This window comes from Crinia signifera, chromosome 8 (genome assembly GCF_055691185.1).
Source record: "Crinia signifera chromosome 8, ASM5569118v1, whole genome shotgun sequence".
NCBI classification, from domain to species: domain Eukaryota; kingdom Metazoa; phylum Chordata; class Amphibia; order Anura; family Myobatrachidae; genus Crinia; species Crinia signifera.
Genome location: NC_139224.1, coordinates 105,018,650 through 105,043,898, shown reverse-complemented (window position 1 = coordinate 105,043,898; position 25,249 = coordinate 105,018,650). Strand labels below are relative to the sequence as shown.

At 41.1% G+C, this 25,249-nt stretch overlaps 1 protein-coding gene across 2 annotated transcripts in view; it reads right to left on the bottom strand.

Annotated features, from left to right (window-relative positions):
* Positions 1-24,183, bottom strand: part of COL11A1 (collagen type XI alpha 1 chain) — a 211,714-nt gene extending 187,531 nt beyond the window's left edge. For both annotated transcript variants that reach the window (XM_083156920.1, XM_083156921.1), the window contains exon 1: positions 23,536-24,183. In XM_083156920.1, coding sequence (XP_083013046.1) covers positions 23,536-23,650 — 115 coding nt within the window. In that variant the 5' untranslated portion in view covers positions 23,651-24,183. The remainder of the gene's footprint in view (positions 1-23,535) is intronic.
* Between the last annotated feature and the right edge of the window lie 1,066 nt (positions 24,184-25,249).

Genomic DNA, 25,249 nt, shown 5'->3' with positions numbered 1-25,249 from the left:
CACTAGGGCGTGGCGGGATAATAAAATAGTGTGCCGAGTGCAGCGAGGCACCGTGCCCGAAGCATTGAAAGTGAAGCGAGCGATGCGAGGGGCTGCTGTTGTCTTCCAACTGTGTACATGTCGACTGTGTCGACATTCGGGTAAAAAAACTGTGAAAAAACTCATGTCGACCTTGCGACCTATCGACCTAACCCATGTTGACCTAATGCTATGTCTACCTAAACCCATGTCGACCGTGTCCCATGTCGACCTAGACACCTGTCGACCTTCAACTATGTCGACCTAGAAACCTGTTGACCTAGCTGCATGTCAACCTTACGGTGTTGACCTAATGACTGTCGACCTAAGTGTTGTCGATAAAACGATCCACACCCCATATAAGGTGTACAATACATTTAAATAAGGATATAACTAATTTAGCAAAATATTTCAGGTCGGACAAGTGCTCTGTAGAAGTAAACCTGGGTGTTCACCTATAGATTTGTCTGTCCAATCTGTCTGGTGGGAGCAAAAATCTGAAAATGTTTGGGCGCAAAGGACAATCATTTGCTCCCAGATGCTGGAAAATAGACAATAGAATACATCAGCGAATTTGCATGAATGAATATTGTCTGCTTTCTAGCATTTGAGAGTAAATATTCGATTCTCATTTGCTTCCATCCATTACCACATTTTGCTTCCCCCAGATAGATTGGACAGATAAATCTGTTGGTGTGTACCCAGCTTGAGTTACCTTATACAACCCAATTATAAAACAGAAATATACCTGGAGTGTAGAAAAGAAGGAAGGTACTATAGGACTACACGACATGTTATAATATATAGATATAGAATATACAGTATAGTAGTTTCATCATTGTTTCTGCAGCGGTGACTCAGGTCTCCCCAATGTGCAATGGAATTCCTCTGGAATAGTCAGTGAAGTCACTCGGGGGTGGTATACTGTATCTACATGTCATTAATTCGACAGCCGAAGTTTGACATGCACAAGGTTGACATTGACATAATGTTGGCACAAGCAAAAGGTCAATACATACTGAAAAAGGGTCCACCTGGCCGGTACGGTATGAAGACACACCACCCCCCCCCCCCCAAAAAAAAAAAAAAACAACAACTCATATTGGCTTTTTCATGTATCAATGTTTTCCATTTTTTCCATTTCATTGTATCAACATTTTGTCAATGTCAACTTTTGACTGTCATCCATCCAGATACCATTTCATACTGTGACATTGTGTCAACATTAAGGTCAACATTCGGGAGATTCCACAGAGACTTAGACACTTTTAATCCGATTTTGGCAATAAATCCGATAAAAAGTGACCAAATCTCCTGGATTTGACATCAGGCCAGATGCAATGCGCGGTCCCAAGTGCTGGCTATAGCTTTATCACCTCACCAATCCTCCTGGCAGGCTGAGGATCACATACAATGCATTGTATGCAAAAGGATTGTGGCCTTGGTTGGCTAACAAAGTAGTAACATTAGTTTGCTGCTTTGCGAGCCTTGTAGTGCCACCTGCCGTGCAGGCAAATGCCCCCCTGCCAATCGCCAGATTTTCCCCGCAGCGATGCAAATTGATGTTTTGCATAAACATCCATTCCCAGCCTTGCGTGGGTGCCCGCAGTCACCGACCATCCAATGGTGGAAAATCTAACTCACTCTCTGGTGCCGTAGATTAGCGGCGCCCTGCTCTGGGAACAGGGTGGGCAGCTGACATCCGGTGATGTCAGCTGCCAGCCCATGGAAGGCAGGTATCCATCCCCGTTTGCATGGGGACATACAGCGTTTTCCTGGGTGCGGCCAGGAAATGCAGGGCATTTGCATGCGAACACCCCCTACCCGCCTCCTGCACGCCCCCCTGCTGTGAGTGCCACATGTACTATGCAAGTCTCCAAGGGCGCCCCCAGTGAAGACCTGCACATGCACATAAGCTATTATGCTTATGCACAGCCAGTAAACATTTATCGCCGTTGCGAATTCACAGCGTGAACCGATCAGAATGAGGTCCTGTATATTGTGTATCATATGCAGTCCTGCCTCCTGGGAGGTTGCCGGGGGACTGAAGGTGGGATTGCCAACGACTTCTCCCCTCTGAGACATCACCCTAGTGTATGGACACATTTAGCATGTGATACAGGATAATGTGGTAGAAACAGCCAATTTAATTCTCCCTTATACAGTATTTGCTATCATTTACATCTCACAATACTTCCTGATACTGTCCCAAAAGCAGTTTATGTACAGATAGAGTTGCAAAACAGTAGGCATCTTTTTTGGGGACGACGACAGTAAGGGCACAGAGTTATAGCCCTGTTTACCTTGGAACCATAAACTAATATTACTATCATAAAAGGCATTACCAAAACTTTTGTTCTTGAATGCTGGAATTATTTATATGCCAAAAAAGCAAATGGCCTGTCCTCATTGCTGTGCGGAAGGACATTGCAGGATCCCGCTGGGAGATGTTTGATATGCTGGACAAGACACATCTCTTTATCTGTTGCCAAAGCTTTAGTACAGTATAGTGGACTCAGGTCTGTGATGTGTGTAATATAGCTCAGAGCAGACATTATTGAATGCTATATGAATGGATATGGCTTTGTGTTTCTCTGCAGCTTTGCAAACCATGCTCAAATATGTAATACAAGATATTTCCAGATTGCAGCTCTGTCAAAAACACACTTGGGATGAGAAAAATAAATCCTTTATTAGCCATTTCAATAATACTGGAAATCAATTAAAAAATATCATTTTTGAAGTTATTGCTACATTTCATTGAAGTGGATTTCTGAGGGATTCAGGATGCCTGACCGGTGGAAGCGATGCGGGCGGTCAGAAGACCGACAGTGGCATCCGGCTGAAGAGAGTTTTCCGACAGCAGCTGCGTAAGTATACTTACTCTCTCCTACCACCCCTCTCAACCACACCCCCGCCTAGTCCCTAACCCCCCTTTATAGAGTCTAGGCCTAACCGTCCCTCCCAATAGGCTACCCGTAACACCCCTTTAAGCCTAAACGTAAGTAACCCTAGTGCTTGAAAATTCTGATAATTTTTGGGTCAGAATCGGTGAAACAAGAAATTCCCAATATGTTGGATTTTCCTAATACCCCACCTCGGGTATCAGCAGAACAGGGAAGTGCCATAGATGTATAGGCACATAGATGTATAGGCACCGTTAGATAATAGCAAATTTATAAGAGAAATGAAATGCCTCCTGCCCCTCCCCCTTTCCCCACCCACACACTCACACTCATTTGGTCCTTCCTCAATAAAGGGAAGGCGCTTACAGTAACCTCTTCTGCACCAACTTGAGGGATAATAATATAATGTATACATTGAGAACTATATAAATAAAATCAAATACCAAAAAGATCAGAGAGAGAGAGAGAGAGAGAGAGAGAGAGAGAGAGAGAGAGAAAGTGGAGTCCCTCACCAACCAATAAGCTTCTAGCTATAATTTTAAACTCTGCTAGAAAAACAACAATTAGAAGCTGGGATGTTGCTATGAGCAAAGTCTTCACTTTATTTCTCAATGTTTAACTTTCTCCTCCATCTACTAACTGACGTCTGACGTGATCAGATAACTGCTTAACAACCAATGATGGTGCACTTCTTTGTTACAGATGGAGCAGCTCTCATTAGAGCTGCTCCTGGTGATTGAATTGCCACCGCCATCCGCCGAAAGGGGGCATGTGCGCATGAGATGTTCGCGCACCATGTTCCGATGGTGCCACCCTCCGCCGCTCACTGCAGCTCCCCCCATGTCCCCAGCTGCTGCCCCCAGCTCCCCCCATGTCCCCAGCTGCTGCCCCCAGCTCCCCCCTAACCCTGCCAATCTCCCTGAAGTGGAGACGGGCAGGGAAAGTGCTCCCCGCTGCAGTGTTGACGAGGACGCATGTGCGTGTGAGATGCTTGCGCGTCCCCATCAGATGCAGCACATCTCCGCAGGCGACTGCCAGCTAAGGGAATCTGGCGATACCCAGCCCTGGCTGAGAGGCGCTCCATCTGCAGTTTTATATTTTTGGCTGCTTCCACATTAAAACTTTTAAGTACATAAACTAGAAGAACCAAGATAAACCTGTTTTAAAATTATTATTATTATTAAAACGGGAGGACACACTGTATCATTATTAGGACCAATACTTTTGTTTATATTAGTTATGTGTGAAGGGGGAATAAGATGGATACTTTCAAGGTAAATTAAGTTGTTCTAACATGCTCTGCCATGCCAATAAATATGTCCTGACAGATAAAGAAAAAATGCACAGATGATTTTGAAGTATGAGCTGCTCCCATGTGTATCTTATTGCTGGGTTATTAAGCTGATTTATAGCCACAATGAAGAAGGTATTAATTTTAACTATGTCCAGAAAAATGTTGGAGTACTGACATTTGCAGAAACTCTATCACAAGATTGTTAGCTTCTGTCGAAGCTGAACTTCGGAACTTAGGACATGGACATTCTGTGTGGAATGAATAATTATGAACTTTTACAAGAATGAAAAAAAGTAATATATCAAATACAAAATGACTCCAGAGACGGCAATGCAAACATCCGTAGGCCCTACCAGCAATGAAACTCTTCACCTCGGGCCCCTAATTTTTACAATACATATTTTCACCATGCTCCTATGATGAGGAATGTATAAACTAGCTTGGAGCTACTGTTTACAGCACTGCTGAAACCCTGCAGAAGGTAGGTTCATTGAGCAGTTACATTCATTAAGTTTACTTTGTCCAAAGAGTAGCAGCAACTTCAGAGAAGTATAGTAAATAGCTGAAAGTAGAAGAGCTGTTTTGTTTGATTAAATCTATAGGTCCCCATATACTAGGGCATCTTCTCCAGATGGGGAAGTCTCCAGCAATCCCCCTTGAGCCGCCTGGGACCTTCCCGGGTGGCAGGATTGCATGCGATATATCGTATGCGTTCTTTTCGCATATGCAATCCCAGCCAAGCCTTTCCGGCTCAGATGCGGTCAAGCAGATTGCTTCGGCAACCGATGCGACATGCAGGTTCTAGTGCGGTGCACGTGGGACTACACATCACATCGGAATTGCTGTTAATGCATGCTAGTTGGGTGCTAGCATGCATAAAAAGTTGCATAAAAAGTGTCCAAATTGCAGACATATCGCCTAGCATATGGCCAGCATAACAATAAAGCGATAACGATCCATCTCATCCAGAAGTTATTTTGTCTATTGCAGTATAAAATCTGGTGCAACAGACATCTTCGGTTTGTATAGTGAATGGGGCTGACAATTTCCAAATGTTCCATTGTCATGAATACCATATACCCATAATGTACCATAAGCATAAAATAAGAGTGTTATTTGACTTAAGTGAACTTATTTTACGCCATATTTAGCCATTATTTCACTGTTATCTTTGGAAGATCCTGTAGAGTGACATCAAGATGGGTGGTGTGTTTGTGTCTGTGTCTGTATGTGTATTTGTGTCACACAAATTGTGTGTGTGGTGGGGGGGCATTGAGCCAACAAATTGTTTCAATTAGCCCCAGCACCGTTTTGCAATGCCACCTGTGTCCTTATGCAGTGGCGGGAGGAGCCACAATGACATAATTCTACGCAAATGAGGTCATCAAGTCTCAGGATGTGGGATGCTGACCTACTTCCTCAGGATTCTGGGAAAAGGATTTGTCAACCAGAAATCCTGGGAGAGTAGGCAAGTATGATTTCATGTTGGGGCTGAGATTAGATCAGAAAGAAATTGCATGTGCTTAGCAGACTTATGTGCTCTTACTAATTTATAATTGCTATGTGTACCCTAAAGGTGCATAGAAAACTTATGGCTAGGTTTACCTGGCTGAATGCATATTTTACAGAGATAATTGACTATAATAGAGAATTCTCTGCTAGTATTTACTGAAAGTAATGAGGGAAACAATTATAACATGCTGTGGTTAAGCTCCTTCCTGTATTTAAAAATGGTCTACAGTCATCCTGCAATGAAAGAAGCTGGGCACTGTAAGACACTTCTCTAAGAAGAAACTCTAATGTTCACTGTTAGGGGTACATTTACCAAGCTCCGTCTTTGCCAGATTTTCCAATCACAGGGGTGTTTGGGCATTATTTCAATTCTGGAAATTTTCTAAAGCACAAACAAGGGGTTGTCTGTTAAATCAGGGTTCAGGGTGCAAACCCTCCCGGAATGGCCGGCAGGATCCCGAAAACCGGGTCCCCCTCCCGGCCCCCCGGATAGGTGGGTCACCCTCCCGGATTCCGGCGGACCCCCTTCCGCCCCTAACGTACCTGGTTGTATAAGCTTTAAATTGCCGCGATTCGTGGGGGGGGGTTGCGGAAGGGGCGGGGCTAAATATGCTAATCATGCATATTTAGCCCCGTCCCCTCACCGGAGACCCGCATATTGCTGGATTTGCATTACTGGTGGCAGGGACTGATGATGTCTCCATCAGGCCCCGCCCCTAGGAGTGATGCTGACAGTCTCCTCTCCAGGCTTCTCCCAGAGAGGAGACTGTGAAAGTCGGCAACCCTGTGTTAAATAGAAGTACAAAACAAGGATGATCATTATATAGACATATATCAAATACACATTGGCCAAACTTAGGTGTAATTTCCATACACAACATTGAAACAAGGGAGTTTACTTAGTAAACACACTTATGAATTGAGCAGACTCAGATCAAAGTACACATTTCAAATAGACGTCCCTTCAGCAGCATGTTCAGAGATGCCTGTACAGAAACAATACGCTCATAAGGAAGTGTATGTGTTAACACATACACTTCCTCTACACAAGTGAGCAAGACCTGGATGGCTCCAGTTATTAGAAGAGTCACCATTCAATCAGGGCGCGCCTCCATATAAGCTGCCTGCTGATTGGCTGTGAGCAGCTGCCCTGTCAATCACACATCTTCAAGGAAAAACATCATTGATGTCAATTATTGGAAGCACAATATTGTATTCTACGATGGGAACCACAAGGTTCACCTCAAGTAACCTTGGTTTCCAACACTAACCATAAGGTTATTAGAGGTGAACCTTGTGTTTGCCATCATACAATGCAATGCAGCAGTTCCCACTATAGACTTTAATGACATTTACCCATCATTGAAATCTATGGGGGAAGTTTGCTTTATTGCACAGACTCTAACAGCCGATCAGAGGGCAGCACCTACAGAGGCCGGGACTGACTAATTATGGTGTTAATGTCATGGCTAGGGGACCAATAAAGCATGACATTACCTCACTGGCTAAAAAAATATGGGGCCTCTACATCTTCTTTTATTTGCCCCTTTACTTTACACTTTCATAAAAATAAAATGTTTGCAGGTTCTTAAAGGAACACCGGTCCTGCTACATAATTGGTGAGATGGTCTGGTGATGCCTTTAGATATATGGCGCCACCAGCACAGAAGTAAGCAAAGACCAGCTATGCCACTTTTTCCTGTAACATTGCTTAAAATATGGTGGTGTGTGTGTGTGTGTGTGTGGATGGGGGGGGGGGGGGGGTGTTTGCTGGGATTCCCACGTTTTTTAAAGCATCTCTTAGTGTGCACATCTTATTCCTCTGCAAAGGAAGTCAGTGCAAGGAGCATACATTGACGAGTAACAGTATTATATGACTATAAACATATCATGGAGCACTACTTATTCCATCAAAATAATCACTTTTGTGAGGACAGAGAACATTTTTATGAGATAATTAGTCATAATGAAATAGAGTGTACATTTTATATGCCAAGACATTGAAAACTGACAAAACACTGAGTGGGATGTACTTAAACATTTCCACAATGTATTAAGCTCAGGATGCCAGGGGTCTGGCAGGAGGGGTAATGTGTGCTAGCTTTTGCTGGTATTACCCTATATAAGCCTATGTGCTTCTTTTAGCAGTCATAGTTGAGAGGTATTCAGTCAGATCCCTCTCAGTATCCCTTATGGCCACCATGTCCTTCTGTACATAAGCAGATGAACTCCAGGGTCCTGGAAATCCAGGGACTGGTGCTGTTCGCAAAAGGGCAGCTCTTATCGGGAGAGCTACCATTTTGTTACTAATCACATACGTCAGTACATATATATATATATATATATACATATATACGATCAGTATCGTCAAGGTTGTCGTGAGATGTACTTCAAGAGGTTGGTACATCCTGTGCTGAGTCTGATAGGGTTAATCTACAAAGAAAACTGTAACTGTTTTCTGGGAGGTGTTTCAAACTTCAACCATTCTCGATGGCATGTATAACAGCGCTGCAACCATAGTTGCCTACCCTCCTGCATTCTGCAGGAGACTCCCTGAAATAGCAGCAATCTCCCTCTCTCCCTCATTGGTCTAGCAATCTCCCTCATTTCACCTAACCCACATTACACTGTTACATTTTAGGGGAAAAAAGGAATGAGAGATAGATACATTTACATTGAATCATCAGCACCATTTCCCAGCACTTCAGCAAGTAATAGTATCTCTTACTTACTGCTTTGGAGCTCATCCACATTTGGATATAATTAATTTAAAAAGATTCTTGTGTCTCTTTTCACAATCTCTTCATACATGGAAGTAGACACGCCCCTTTGGGTGGAGCATGTCACACCCCCTTAATGGGGCACAGTGCAAAATTCTACTGCCAACTATAATCTCCCTGAAACTTGTTTTCAAAAGTAGGCAAGTATGGCTGCAACACTCCTACACATTTACAGTATTTGGAGGTGCTGTGGAATTTTTAGTTATGATACATCTACCATGTGTTGCCAGGAAGGAGCACAGGTGACTGATTACTGTAAACAGCTGACCAGAGTGTAGGCCTGCCATACATATGATGGCAATGAATGAGACAATGTCCTCAGAGCACGTTACACCTGTTGGGAATACACCCCATATACTCCATCCTGTAGGAACATTTGTTTCAGAAAAAAAAGAAAACAAAATATGTTCAGCATAGAAACTTCAGAAAAGATGAATGCTGTGCTCTTAGGTGTCCATTCAAACATTAATATGAATTGTACCGCTTTGAGGATAGTGTCCCTTTAAATGTTTCATTATGTTTTGAATTCACAAAATAAAAGACTGACCAAAATCTAGATTATGGAATTCAGATAATTAATATAATTAAATAATTAATTAAATAATTCAGATTTACAATTTGTTTAACCTATATTGCATAAAGTCTATAGTCATATTCATAGGCATCATGAATCTTTGTCTATCCAGCAGTTATTGAACTACAAGTCTCAGCATAGCATCCAGCAGGGGACTGCTCTACATCTCCCCTGTCTATTTGAGAGTTACAGCTAGTGCCTAGTGTATCATTTGGCATAATCAGTTCATGTTCTTCTTATCCTGTTAATTGTCTTAAGTCAGGCGCTCCCTTATATTACCCTTATCCTGCTACCTATCTAAATATTCATTGTTATTATCTTGTCATTATAATACTTGGCTAAGTTCTAAGCATAGTTATGTTCTGCACATCATATTGCACGATTGGATATTCCACATTGTATCTATCTTAATCTACCCAATGCCGTGGCTCAATGAACCGGCAGAACAATCTGCATATATAGTGCCTCTCATCATGATATCTGGATAAACTCTTGTCTGTCTGGGTGAAAATGTGACACATTCATATTCTCCTCATCATCTACCAGCCTGTATTTCCATTTACATTCTTACTTTCCTACTTGGCCGGATACCAGACACATTAATTTTCTCTCCACTGTGCTGTCTAACATATGTTTCTCCTGATCCTACTACCTGGCATGGATCCATTCACATTTGTATTCATGCAGGAAACTAGATATTAATGAAAAGAGACCATCAGCAATATGGTGGGAGGAGTATAACCTGACCAATAGTATAAATTACTTTGTTATACATAAATGGATTCATTTGACTACACTGTTCTAGAATTTCAATCACCTTCATTTAACCCCAAGAGGACTTCCAGTAGTTACAGCAAGAATAAAACTCTCAGGGAGCTTTATTTAATACACCGTTTATACTGTATATTGCATTTGCTTTTAGTAAAATATTCTTTTAATGCCTAAGGTAACTGTTGTGGAAGTGTGACATTGCAATATGGTTCCACAAGAGGGGGCTCTATAGAGGTTAGTCATATCAATGGAGGAGCATCTGACTGAAGTGTAATAACATATACTAACTATGCCACACACATATCAAAGGGTAAGACCTATGCCTGACTGCATATATTATTTACCAGTAGAACAACCTTGTAATTTCCTTATTCACTGTCATTTGCATTATTACACTTATGCAGTAGGTGCGCAAAACGTTTGTAGGTATATGACAGTGTGCAGTAAAATAAACAGACTTGCACTACCTCAACATTACTAGAATGTCATATGCTGTCTGAGATATATGTACAGAGAGAGCAATACTGTATAAGGTTCTGTACTATAGTTTAAGCCAGGAGGTTGGAGTTTACATCTGAGGAGATAAAGGCACAATCATTGCATCTATGTGGGCCCCTGTCTCTTTGGCATAGTGGTCACAGAGTTATTTTTTTAATTTTAATTTTTTTCCAGCCCCAAAAAGTAGTACATTAAGGACCTTATTCTGGTTGACTCGCAAGGATACAAATTCACACACTTGTACGTGTATGCTCGGCCGACATGCGAATGGATGTTAACATAAACATCCATTTGCAGGCCGGGGGGAAACTCACACATCTTTCGATGATCACCGTCCATTAAAAGATGTGGTGCGTGCATGCATATATAAAGTGACTAACAGGTCATATATATATATATATACGTGCACATTCGGGAGGAAGTATACATTCGGTGATGTCAGCTGCCCGTCCACGTCACCCGGCGATGGGAATTCCCAGCCATTTTATTGGAATGCATCCCCCCCACCCCACCCACCGCTTGCAATTCGTCTGCACATGCACAGAAATGCATTTGCGCAGACGCCCACCATCGGCCCCATGCGAACGAAGGGGACCTTGCGATCGGACCAAAATAAGGTCCTAAAATCAATGGGAAAAATGGTTTCCTTGGGAGGTGGGAGATAGAGGAATATTATCAATGGAAATAGGTTGTGTTCACTAGTAACAGAGTGGGGCCTTCAATAAATACTTTTTTAGAATGCATTACATTTATAGCAGTAAAAAACTAGGCTTTTTTTAATGACATGTTCTACTACAGTAGGTAGTTATTACCTCACAATATGCTCAGCCCCCAGACATATACAGTATGCTCAGCCCCCAGACATATACAGTATGCTCAGCCCCCAGACATATACAGTATGCTCAGCCCCCAGACATATACAGTATGCTCAGCCCCCAGACATATACAGTATGCTTAGCCCTCAGACATATACAGTATGCTCAGCCCCCAGACATATACAGTATGCTCAGCCCTCAGACATATACAGTATGCTCAGCCCCCAGACATATACAGTATGCTCAGCCCCCAGACATATACAGTATGCTCAGCCCCCAGACATATACAGTATGCTCAGCCCCCAAACATATACAGTATGCTCAGCCCCCAGACATATACAGTATGCTCAGCCCCCAGACATATACAGTATGCTCAGCCCCCAGACATATACAGTATGCTTAGCCCCCAGACATATACAGTATGCTCAGCCCCCAGACATATACAGTATGCTTAGCCCCCAGACATATACAGTATGCTCAGCCCCCAGATATATACAATACGCTCAGCCCCCAGACATATACAGTATGCTCAGCCGCCAGACATATACAGTATGCTCAGCCCCCAGACATATACGGTATGCTCAGCCCCCAGACATATACAGTATGCTTAGCCCTCAGACATATACGGTATGCTCAGCCCTCAGACATATACAGTATGCTCAGCCCCCAGACATATACAGTATGCTCAGCCCCCAGACATATACAGTATGCTCAGCCCCCAGACATATACAGTATGCTCAGCCCCCAGACATATACAGTATGCTCAGCCCCCAGACATATACAGTATGCTTAGCCCTCAGACATATACGGTATGATTAGCCCTCAGACATATACGGTATGCTCAGCCCTCAGACATATACAGTATGCTCAGCCCCCAGACATATACAGTATGCTCAGCCCCCAGACATATACAGTATGCTTAGCCCTCAGACATATACGGTATGCTTAGCCCTCAGACATATACGGTATGCTCAGCCCCCAGACATATACAGTATGCTTAGCCCTCAGACATATACAGTATGCTCAGCCCCCAGACATATACAGTATGCTCAGCCCCCAGCCATATACAGTATGCTCAGCCCCCAGACATATACAGTATGCTTAGCCCTCAGACATATACGGTATGCTCAGCCCTCAGACATATACAGTATGCTCAGCCCCCAGACATATACAGTATGCTCAGCCCCCAGACATATACAGTATGCTTAGCCCTCAGACATATACGGTATGCTTAGCCCTCAGACATATACGGTATGCTCAGCCCCCAGACATATACAGTATGCTTAGCCCTCAGACATATACAGTATGCTCAGCCCCCAGACATATACAGTATGCTCAGCCCCCAGACATATACAGTATGCTCAGCCCCCAGACATATACAGTATGCTTAGCCCTCAGACATTACAAATATATGCTCAGACTTCAGACAGGTTTTGCGTGGGATGTACTATCCTCAAAAATTTGGTCAAACCTCGGAAAATGCTGTTTTTGGAGGTCTGACTGCATTCCACATACAGTATGCATCAAGCTCTGGACGGCGAAACTCATGGAACATGTTCCCTATAGGCAACACCATCTATAGATGGCTATGGGATACTTACCAAATCTACAAGAAGAGGGTTCCAATAGGATCCCTACCAGCGCCCCCAATGGCTCCAGCTTGTCATGAACTCCTCACACTAAATGCTGCTATGCATGCGATCAGTGGCAGAATGTATTGCGTTCATAATGTGATGTGTAATGTATCATGTCCTCTGCCTATTAAATGAGTGCAGTCACTGTGACAAATCATACATGGGAAAGAGCAAGGGCCACAGACAAGGGATAGACAAAAAATGCAAGGTGTTCATTTTATTTAAATTTGCTATAACTCTCACATTCTACATATATTACTAAACTAGTAAGCCTGCTCAAAGCAAAAGCTTTGAAAGCTAGTCTGCTACCTTCTGTGTTTGTGCATGTGTGAGAAAGAGATGCAGCTTCACTCTCTGCCAGCAGATGGCAGTGTTTTCGAGACTCACAGACACTACACACTCACACACACACACACACACACACACACAGATATATAAGATATATATATATATATATATATATATATATATATACAGTATATATGATAGGGGGCTGATGCAGGTCCATATACAGGGTGTATCTTGTGTGTCTTTACATTGGGTATGCTGCAGAACCATGCATATGCAATTACAGATGAGGCAAAGCCATACACATCTCAGACACATCTCCACTTGTGAGTCAATGGGCATGGCAGGGCTGTATTGGGATGCTCTCATTTAGGCAAAGTTCAGAGCAGGGGTGAAATGTAATAGGATGAGAGATTCAGAAAGTGAGAGAATTTGTAAAAAATCTCCAGTTTTTTTTAAAGCGGCAATCATTTACACGGCAAAACCAGTTTGATTTTGAAGTGTAAATGATTGCCGCTTTAAAAGAAAACTGCAGATTTCTTACCAAATCTCTCACTTTCTGAATCTCTCACCCTATTACATTTCACACCGCGTGTCATTGGAACTGTAGGCTTTACAGAATAGTGTGTAAGTGGTAATATATCTGTTTTCTAATGGATCTTTAGCACCATGGATAGTTCTGTTAAAAATGTGCACTGATAATAATGGTAGCTATGAGACCAAGTGTACGGATTTGGAAATTAACGCAGTTGAGTAGAACTCTGCATAAGGGCAAATATATGCATGTAGGTCCATGCAGGTCATGCTAGAGTGCAAGAAAAGCAGGTCATTCTAGAGCAGTGGTTCCCAACTTTTTTTCTCTCCCGTACCCCTTGATTAGGCTTTTCATTGATAAGTACCCCCTCCTCTCATTTTGAAATATGGACAGTAATTAGCGGTATGCAGATCTTTATGCATATCCTTATATTAAGGAGGAGCGGAGGAGTAGTATACAGCAAGGAATCATGCCCTTCTGTGTCTAGACACTGGTTGTGTATTATCTCCAGGATTCCCGCTAACATCGGTAGGATTAATGCCGCTGCTTCCTCCACCTTTGTCAGTGCTGGGCAGATGACTGCTGATGTCTGAGGGCAGCATGGGAAGCTCCCAGTGGATTGCTGGTCAGGCATATGAAACAACATGGTTTGTCTCCATGGCAATGGGTCTTCTTCAGCCATTAAAAGACCTTTTCCTCGTCCGCCATTACCAATATTATTTTCAAGTACCCCCAACTGGTCTGCAGAGTACCCCCAGGGGTACTAGTACCCCAGGTTGGGAACCACTGTTCTAGAGAACTGCGTAACACCGACAAAAGGATGGACTAACATCCAAGAGGCATGTAAATAGCTATACCACAACCCAGAAGGACTAGCAATGAGAAACTGTACAGCAAGCCTAGGGATGAGAAACTGTACAGTGGAACTAGGCCTGAAAAACTGTACAGCAGGCCTAGGGATGAGAAACTGTACAACAAGCCTAGAGAGGAAAAACTGTACAGCAGGACTATGGATGATAAACTGTACAACAAGCCTAGGGATGAGAAACTGTACAGCTGACCCAGGGATGATAAACTGCACAGCAGGCATATGGACGATAAACTGTAAAGCAGGCCTAGAGATGATAAACTGTACAGCAGGTCTAGGGATGAGAAACTGTACAGCAGCCAGCAGGCCTAGGGATGAGAAACTACAACAGGCCTAGGTCTGATAAACTGTACAGCAGGCCGAGGGAAGAGAAACTGTACAGTGGGCCTAGGGATGAGAAACTGTACAGCTGACCCAGGGATGAGAAACTCTACAGCAGGCCTGGATGATCAACTGTACAGCAGGCCAAGGGATGATAACTGTACAGCAGGCCTAGGGATGATAAACTGTACAGCAGGCCAAGGGATGATAACTGTACAGCAGGCCTAGGGATGATAAACCTTACAGCAGACCTATCGATGATAAACTGTAGAGCAGACCTAGGGATGATAAACTGTATTGCAGGCTTAGGTATGATAAGGATGACTATAATTTCTAATTAAACTTTCATGGGATTGGATTTGGGGTCAATTGACTCATTTACCAAATGTAATTTTGGTAAAACAGCAATAAAATTCGCAAGCCATACCTGAATAATGTATTTCTATATTTCTATATAAGATTTTACAGTTTGTTGTTGAATCTTGTGAATACTTTCATGTGGTTTTGATTCATCTCTATTGGATACAAACTTCTCAAATTACAAACTACAGGGTGCCACATCCAACAGCTTCCAAAGCAGATAGTATTATCATTATACCCCCCCTTCCGCACGCACACACACACACACACACACACACACACACACACACACACACACACACACACTATAAAATTTGCTGTAAATAATGCTACTATTACCAAAATATAGGCTTGTTAAATAAATATCCTGTATTTATAAGGAATAAATGTGTTGCAGAACTGAACACAATGTCATTTACATATGTGCCTTTTACCACCTTTACACATTTTGTATTATGATTAAGTTAGCAAGAAATATGTACAATTAATATATAAATCATTATAACAAACAACTAAATAATGATAATTATAGCTGGGCATTAGAGGTATTTTCTGGATAGAGCATATTAAAAAGGTCTTTCAGGATTGCAGCCAATGGTAAGATACCAAGTACAGTATACAGGCATTTGCTGCTTGCAATACCTCATAGTGTAACCCTAATCCCCCCCCCCCCCCCCCCCCCCCCCTAAAAAAAAGGACTTTTGCAGCTTGCCTGTGTTGGCAGTAGTTTGTTTGCTGTTATACTTGGGAAGGGCAGGCCACATATGCTATCTCTTCATTGTCATGAGCTAAGGGGCTTACAAACCTAGGAGTTGGTCAGCAATATCATTCTAAAGACAGACGATATATATATATATATATATATATATATATATATATAAAAGAAAGATACCCAGCGCAAATCAGTCCCAAAGTGTCCAAAATATCAGGCTAAGTCCATAATCTTCCCATATGTGTGCAGCTTCAAAATAGGGATCCAACCACGGCTCCCACGGAGTATGCTTGTAAAGAAAAAAGAAATTGAAGCGCACCAGTCAGCAACAGGTAGGTACAATTTTTACTGATATACAGCTGACAAACATAGGTAAAAACATATAGGAATAAAAACTTCCCAAATGGAAAAGGCGGTACAGCAATACCAGGTGTCGATGGAAACCGGACAGCAGTGATCAGTTGCGGTCGGAACACCGGACAGCGAATACCAGCCACGACTTCCACAGGATACAGCGGACCAAAGCCAGGACGTCTACAGCGTCAGGATAGAGTAACCACGCCCAACGCGTTTCGACTACGGTCTTCGTCAAGGGGTGTGACTATCCCCTGACATCCACTAGCTTATATACCAGCACAACTCAATTACACAGGTGCTGCACATTACAATACAATTGTATAAACACAAAAGCCTAATCATGCACGCTGATACTTATCAGAAAAGCACAGAATAAATAGCTACATAACTGATGCAAAAATACAAAAAGGTATATAGAAAAATATATATAAAATAGTATATAAATATATTAAGAAAAAATATTTATTTTATTTTACAAAAATACATTATATATAATAGATAAAGTGGTGAGTGCTAAAGTACAATTTTTTTTTTTTTTTATATGAATAATATAAGGACTATAAACATAGTCAGAAAAATATCTAACAATAAAGTGACTAGAAAAAGGTATAATAAATGATATAAATATTATAAGCAAAAAATAATAAATGCTGTTCGATTCAGTATCAGCCTGCAGGATGCACAGACTAAAAAGAGAGAAATAAAAAACATTATACATATAAAAACATATCAACATAATAGTCTGTTATAGTCAGACTAATTCCATATAAATCATCATTTTTAATAAATACACAATAAAACCATGATTAAACAACAATATTTGCGGTATATCAGTAGATAAATAAGATACATAACCATATTACATACTTAGTGATTATATTTAAAAAATAAATAAAATATAAAAAATTTTATATTTTATTTATTTTTTAAATATAATCACTAAGTATGTAATATGGTTATGTATCTTATTTATCTACTGATATACCGCAAATATTGTTGTTTAATCATGGTTTTATTGTGTATTTATTAAAAATGATGATTTATATGGAATTAGTCTGACTATAACAGACTATTATGTTGATATGTTTTTATATGTATAATGTTTTTTATTTCTCTCTTTTTAGTCTGTGCATCCTGCAGGCTGATACTGAATCGAACAGCATTTATTATTTTTTGCTTATAATATTTATATCGTTTATTATACCTTTTTCTAGTCACTTTATTGTTAGATATTTTTCTGACTATGTTTATAGTCCTTATATTATTCATATAAAAAAAAAAAAAAAAATTGTACTTTAGCACTTACCACTTTATCTATTATATATAATGTATTTTTGTAAAATAAAATAAATATTTTTTCTTAATATATTTATATACTATTTTATATATATTTTTCTATATACCTTTTTGTATTTTTGCATCAGTTATGTAGCTATTTATTCTGTGCTTTTCTGATAAGTATCAGCGTGCATGATTAGGCTTTTGTGTTTATACAATTGTATTGTAATGTGCAGCACCTGTGTAATTGAGTTGTGCTGGTATATAAGCTAGTGGATGTCAGGGGATAGTCACACCCCCTGACGAAGACCGTAGTCGAAACGCGTTGGGCGTGGTTACTCTATCCTGACGCTGTAGACGTCCTGGCTTTGGTCCACTGTATCCTGTGGAAGTCGTGGCTGGTATTCGCTGTCCGGTGTTCCGACCGCAACTGATCACTGCTGTCCGGTTTCCATCGACACCTGGTATTGCTGTACCGCCTTTTCCATTTGGGAAGTTTTTATTCCTATATGTTTTTACCTATGTTTGTCAGCTGTATATCAGTAAAAATTGTACCTACCTGTTGCTGACTGGTGCGCTTCAATTTCTTTTTTCTTTACATATATATATATATATATATATATATATATATATATATATATATATATATATATATATATATATATATATATACACATATACCTGCTATCATTTCACATGTCATTATAAGCACAGATACAACAAATAATGAACTGATGAGGTTTTTGGCTTTGTGTGGCTATGTCTTCTTTGGCAGACACGTAGAACAGATGTTTGAAGAAGGCGATTGCTGTTAATTATTTATTTGTAAATCACCCTAACCTCAATAGTTATATATAATATAGCCAACATATAACTCAATGGAGGCTTATAACAGTAGGGGTAGTCATGGTACTAATATACTTAGAAAATCTTACTAGTACGAGTGAGTACTATACAACAGTATATTGGAGTTTACCACTGATTTACCAAAGGATGTGAAATCTAAAACCTTAGGGAAATTACAATTATAATAAATATCTCATAGGTTTGAACAGCATCTAGATATTTAAACTATGTGCCTGCAATATATGATATTACTGCTCACAAGTAAATTGCAATGCCTCCAGTGCAGGCCAGGTGTGACTTTCACTGGCTCCGAGCTTACTGAGAATTTCCATAAACTCTTTTGTATTACATCATTCTTTATTAGGTTCTGGCACAAAACAAGTATATGGCCCTTCCCATGATACACCCGGACTGTTCTGCCATACAGGGTCATTCTAAAAATGATGTAAGCGACAGATCACAAGTATATGAGTACTGTTGGCCCTATCAGGTATAAAGGGGGCCAAGGATCATGAGAAAGCAACAGTGATTTTCTGAGAAATGGCCGGGGCCACTGTTTTCTAACAAGGTAGACTGCTTTTCAAGCACTGCCAATATAGAGGGATAAGTTATACCGTAGGTTCCATCTTGGTGGAACCAATGTCATTTGGGCAATACAGCCACTAAATTTAAAGCACCAATTTGTTTTAAGGCAAAATCAGGTTGGTTACGCCTTAAGACAAACTGCCACAATATATTTAGCGGCTATATCACCAAAATCACGTTGCTTCCACCAAATCAAGGGTAAGACAGAAATGATGGCACTCAACAGAGTAAAAGCTTCACAATTCACACCAAATATGTGTGTGTCATCCAAAGGCTTTACATTTGGCAATAAACTTTGTGCTCCCTAACACAAACACATCTGTAGTGTGAAATCAGTCCGCGCTGGAGGGAGCTGGTTTCCTCAAGGGGGTCTGAGTCTGAAGGCCAGCTGGCCACATGTTAAACACACTGCAATCTAATCAACTGCAACTCAATAGAAATGTCTGGTGGGGGTCTGGAAGACACTAAAATATTTCTCATTAACTTGTAAGGTCTTTAAATGACACATGCTATTTAGTAACTGTCTATTTTACTCAAACAGTATAGGGAAGAAGAGTCTTGCTGTAGGAATGAGGAATGCTTTATCTATACCAGCGAATCAATGGATCTCACTGAGAATTCAGCTCAAAGGGACATTCTAAAAATCCACATAGCACTCATATTTCACTGTCAGCTACAAGTCAGAGGTGCAAGGAGCTTTAAACACGCCCCACGGCCATGAAAGGGGAGACAAGCAGTGAAAGCCAGGCCCTGTTCCTGCTGGGATTTTTTTTTTAAGCAACCCTGAGTGCCTGCTCTTCAAACCATTTCACCTGCTGATCCCTGGGACTCTACTCATAGCAAGCTTTCCAGCGACCAACCTTTCCTCATCCCACTGAAGTTTATTTAATCATTTTGTTTCACTCTTGTTCGATTCATACCTCCAAACAAAGTGCCAATTGTATGCTCTTTTTCATGGTTACATTTTTTACATTTCTGTGTTTTTTTTTCCTACTCCAAGTAGAACTCTGGCAAGACTACAAAACACTTTTTAAAAATCCTCACTGTTTAAGGGTCTAGTGTCAGTCTGAAATAATACTAAAACACATACATATATTTCTAGACAGGGCTTATATAAACAGTGCTTTTATACAGATCACAATGTCTGTCTTTAATCTGGATGAAATCTGTGATACAGGAACTATGGCATTGCTACAGAAATGTGCAGCCTTTTATGCTGCATACATTGATCACATTCCTTTGAAATAAGACTATTTAGTGTGAGTCTACTTATTCAATCTGCCAGCTTCATAAATCCACATCAATATTTTTATTTATAGCTTGATAAAAGTATCGTCAAAAAGAAATGTTTTACACTCTAATTCCCTCTGAGTCATTTGTGTATGTATTATGAGCTTTGGAAGAGTTTATATCAGGTGTTAATTGTATAACATTGTGGCTGCTACACTGCTAATGATCTCTTAAATTATTTTTTGTGTTTATGATTTTAAGTGTTCAAAACAGTATTTTTTTTACGTTTTGATTTAGCTAAGTCGCATGTTTAGTTTAACTGCTTCTTGTCTCCACATGTTTGACATCCTAAGGGGCCTTAGTATAAGCAACCCTATAGAGTACTTTGAGGATAGAATTACACATGAGTGGAATGGAAACATCATTTACTTGTCTTAATTATACTGATTTAGATTTATGAAGTAAAATTATATAGTACATGTATTAAGTAACTACTTTACTTTGAAAAATATAAAATAAAACAAAATAAAAATAAAAAGGTGACTCTTCCAAATGCAGATAGCCATAGTTACAATAAATGTGGCTCGTCAGGGGGCCTGCAGCACATGGTACAGGCCTGTCTGGCCATCATATAGTTAACAAAGGAAACCCTCCTTATTAAGGGGACTCCAGATCTGATTGCAAGTAAGTATAATAGCATAATGGATTGAAGTCATCTAAAATAGAATACCACTTTGTCAGGGCTGAAACAACTATCTCTTATTGAAAATCAATAAATCATATCTGGTAATATACCGACTTAGGTAGAATAAATCTGTTTTTGCTATTGCAGTAACTCTTTTATTAGAATCATGTGTAAGTACAAATTTCAGTAGGAAACTGCTATGACAGAGAGTGAGTCTTTATTTCAGTATCTTTACAACTGTGTCTGTTTTACTAACTTATAACATACAATTATCTACTCTGTCAAGCACTGAACATTCATAGAGGTAACAGACAAAGGAAATGATGCATTACAGGGTCTGCCTGTCTGGTTGCCTCTGATTGGTAAACTAAAAAACATATTTGAGCTTTTAGAAATAAAGGAAACCTGATATTTTGATGTCTATAGTTACTTAAAGTTTTAAAAAACAGAGTTTCTAGTTTGGTTATAAGAGGAACATTGTCCTAAGTATTCTTACAATGTAACTGTCTGCAGTGCAGGTTGTCTCATTTTTGCAGGAAATATGTCCAAAAATAAGTTTTTGGTAGCCAGCATTCACATAAAGGAAATATTTGCCTTCCTATCCAAGAACACTCAGTTATTCCAAAAAATAATTTGTATAAAGGAAAGAGAACACAATTAGGGAATTGCTGCATACGAATCTACAAATTGGCATTCAAATGCCATTTTATGAAATACCTACTAAGCCCCATATACTGGCCATCTGGAAAATATATTCATGGAGATTTTCTAGAATCCGCTTTGGAATAAAAGATAAATAGAACCGAGATTTGTGTTGCTTATACTTTCACAAACCTGAGGTAACTTTCTTTGTGCAGCTTTCAAACTCTGGCAGGGGATGTATAAACAAGGGTCCTATACAATATATACACTGTGTGAAACCTGCATAAGAGTGGTATTTGTGACTGAAGTTGTTCTTCAGATTCGTAAGAAACACTGGAAACACAGTGTCGCATTGCTAATCTGCTCTGCCAGTAATCATTTGAGAGGATTTTATTTCCTTTCTGCAGAATAAAGAATCCTCAGTTCACCTTTAACAGCAATTGGTGGATGTGTGAGACCAGAAGAGGGCAGTCTGCACACTACAGTACTGTATAATCATGCATTCATGAAACTAGCACTACTACTGTATAGAGACGTGCACACAGTAGCCTGATATGTCCTCTTATGCTTTTCAAGCTACTGTATTTACCTGTTACTTTTAAATCAAATTTGGCCTACAGTATACTGCACAGCATCATCATTTGTCCTGCAGCCTCCAAAAGTTCCTATACTAAAATAAAGTCAGTATTTCGGTCACCAGGTAAAATGTTTAACTAACTCATTCTAGCTCCAGTGCAATACAGAGATACTACCTAGTCTACATTCTGTCTTTCACCCCTGTTGGACCTGAACACTGTCTCCCTTGTGCTCCTGCCCTTACAGCTGCATTTTAATCATTAAGAATTGTACAGGATTACCTACAAGATCTGTAAAGGTTTTTCACGATTTCAGCCAGTTCACATTAATATAATCCCTGTTATCTTAGTTTCAAGACAGCTGGTGCAGTTTAGCTGCTGTACAACTACAAGTCCCAGCAAGGCACTTGTACAACAACTGACAGGTAGGCCATCCTGGAATTTGTAGTGCCAGAACAGCTGGAGGGCCTCCCAGTGCTTTATCCTAACCTTTCCTGTTTTACTCTATACATACAGTAACACTCCTCTCTCCTCAAGTAACCTTTAAGCATATGGGAAATTCATCACATTGCTAAATACAATGATTTGGATTTATAGCTCCCTCCTACTCACAGCCAGAACCTCCTCACTAACATTTCATACAGAGAAATAAGCTATTGTAGCATCCCTGGGAGAAATGAGTGTTGGAGCATCACTTAGAGGACTATACAGTGAGAGGCAGCAATGCTAGGCATCTCCCATAGCCATTAGACAGTGATGCTGCACAATAACCCCTGCTCCTAGCCTGGGTCTCCAGTCCACAGTGAAGGTGGTGGGGTCTGTGTGTCTGGTCCCACCCCTCTCACAGACGTGTCTGAATGTGACATCCCCTGGGGGGAGGAATTCCTAACACAGAGGGATCATTGCAAAGAACTAGAATCCACCCTTCTAGCCCTGTCCATAGACACCTAACGGACCACAGGTCTTGCAGACAACCTTCACCTTTACCTCCCAGGCTAAGATAAGGCTCACTAGATACAGGATGACTGTGCAGCATCCTGCTGTCAGCTTGCTGTGTATAGCCTACAGTAGAGAGGATTGGGCACTGACTGTATCACACTGACAACAGAACAGCAACTCCACAAACATGTGCTATAGTAATCTGCCTGTCACCTGTGTCTGATTTAGCAACCCCCCCCCCCCCCCTCCTCTTCTGTCCTTAGTAACTTTTACACATTGCTTAGTGCTGAGTCTGGGGGGTGAGCCCCATCCTCCCATCAAATGAATGAAAAGGCTAAAATGAATGAGAACTATAGGAAGCACTGAGTCTGCACAGCAGCAAAGTGAATGGTGCGTTGATCTCTTGCAGTAGACGAACATCCTGATGAGGGCTATAACTTTTTGTAAGTCTGTAACATTTCCGGGGGGTTTGGGGGAGGGGGGACCCCTCTGTCCCATAGTTATGATCTTACCTCCTCTGACTTCTGCAGCTTGGAGAAGGAAAGTCAAAGTGATGAGAATTAGAGAGCTAAGGGTTGAATCCCACAACCTCCTTTTCGTTTTCCACCTTGTGTTCCACCTCTCCATCTCCAACTCCAAAAACTGGGAGCCCCCCAGATGATTAGGAATCTCAGGATTCAATCTACAGCACCAACTCCTTCCAAAGCCCAGGAGGTGATCACTATACAGCCATAAGGAGGAAGAGACCCAAAGTCTGACAGGGGGAGGGGGGCTTGGGGTGGCCTTTCTTCTCCTTTGCCCAGCTGAGATGTGTTACTCCCCAGTCCCCTGCCTGCAGACTGAAGAAGGTATGAGGGCTTTAATCAAAATGCAAACCTCTCTCTCTCCTCCTAAAGTCCCACCGTCAGAGGGCTGGGCTAAGACCCCACTGCTGGGTCTCCAAGCATTCCCCAGCCTTCTCCTGCTAGCAAATAGTATTCAGCTTCCAAAAATCCAAGACCCTCCCCAAAGACTAGACTCTTCAGGTTGGTCCGTCCCCATCTCCCACCCTCCCAAAATAGATGGGCTCCAGTTCTATTTATTCAGCGGTTTGGGAATAGAAGGCTTGCAGGAGAGGGTGACAGCTCCAGGCTGCTGGTGCTTCCTGTGCAGCGCCCCGATTCCTGCCTGACATTATCCCAGCCTGATATTATCCCAGCCTGTGCCTGCTGCACTTCTTATAGCAGCAGTAAACTGTAACACACGGGAGCTCTAATCACTGTGGGAAGGATATACTGTAGAATACACAGCACTGGAACCTCCTCAAAGCTCTGGCAAGTTGGGGACGAAATGATACAAAGTTGCACTGATGTGTGTCACACACATCTCCTGTCCTGGCTGCCTGCATACTTACTTTCCAGGGTGCTATTCTGCACTTTGCAGGTCATTATCATTAACACGTGTCACACACAGACTATTCACAGATTCTATGCACAATTTAAAATGTCATGTATATGCTGGACTATACTTTGCTGGGTGGAAGTGAAGCGGTTGTCGTTTGCATACACACAATTAGCATATGTAAATAATGTAACTGTGCTATAAAAATGTTAAGTGTTAAGTAACATTTATATTCATGCTTTTCCATAGTTGCGGATTACTAGCTCCACAGTGTGTAGGTCACCCATGAATGGTCGACAGTGCAAAGGTTGACTCATTGAAAAGGTCGACATTCACAAGGATTGACATTAACAAAAGGTCGACACAGGCAATAGATCAACATGGACAAAGGTCGACGGGAGTTTTTCACTTTTTTTGTTGTTTATGTCTACATGTGTCAAAGTAGGAAAAAGTTTGTAGAAAGAAAAAAATTAGGAAAAACTCATGCCATGTTGACCTATTGCTTGTGTCGACCTTTTGGCAATATTAACCTAGTGCATGTCAACGTTTTGATCCGGTAAACCTTTCTAGTATCGACCGGTAGTAGGCAAACCTTTGACTGTCGACCTAGACACTTATGACCTAACAACCATAATAACTTTACCACAAGGTGCTCTATTAGGCGTGTTACAAATGTTATAGAGATGTGTTGTCCTTATACTGTAATATGTAATATTTACAGTACTGTGATATTTGCTGTACTGTAATATTTGCATGTGGTAATTGATAAAGTGATCTAATACAGGGTTGCCTACATTCCCAGAATGGCCGGGATGCTCCCGGAAATCGGGTCCCCCTCCTGGCCCC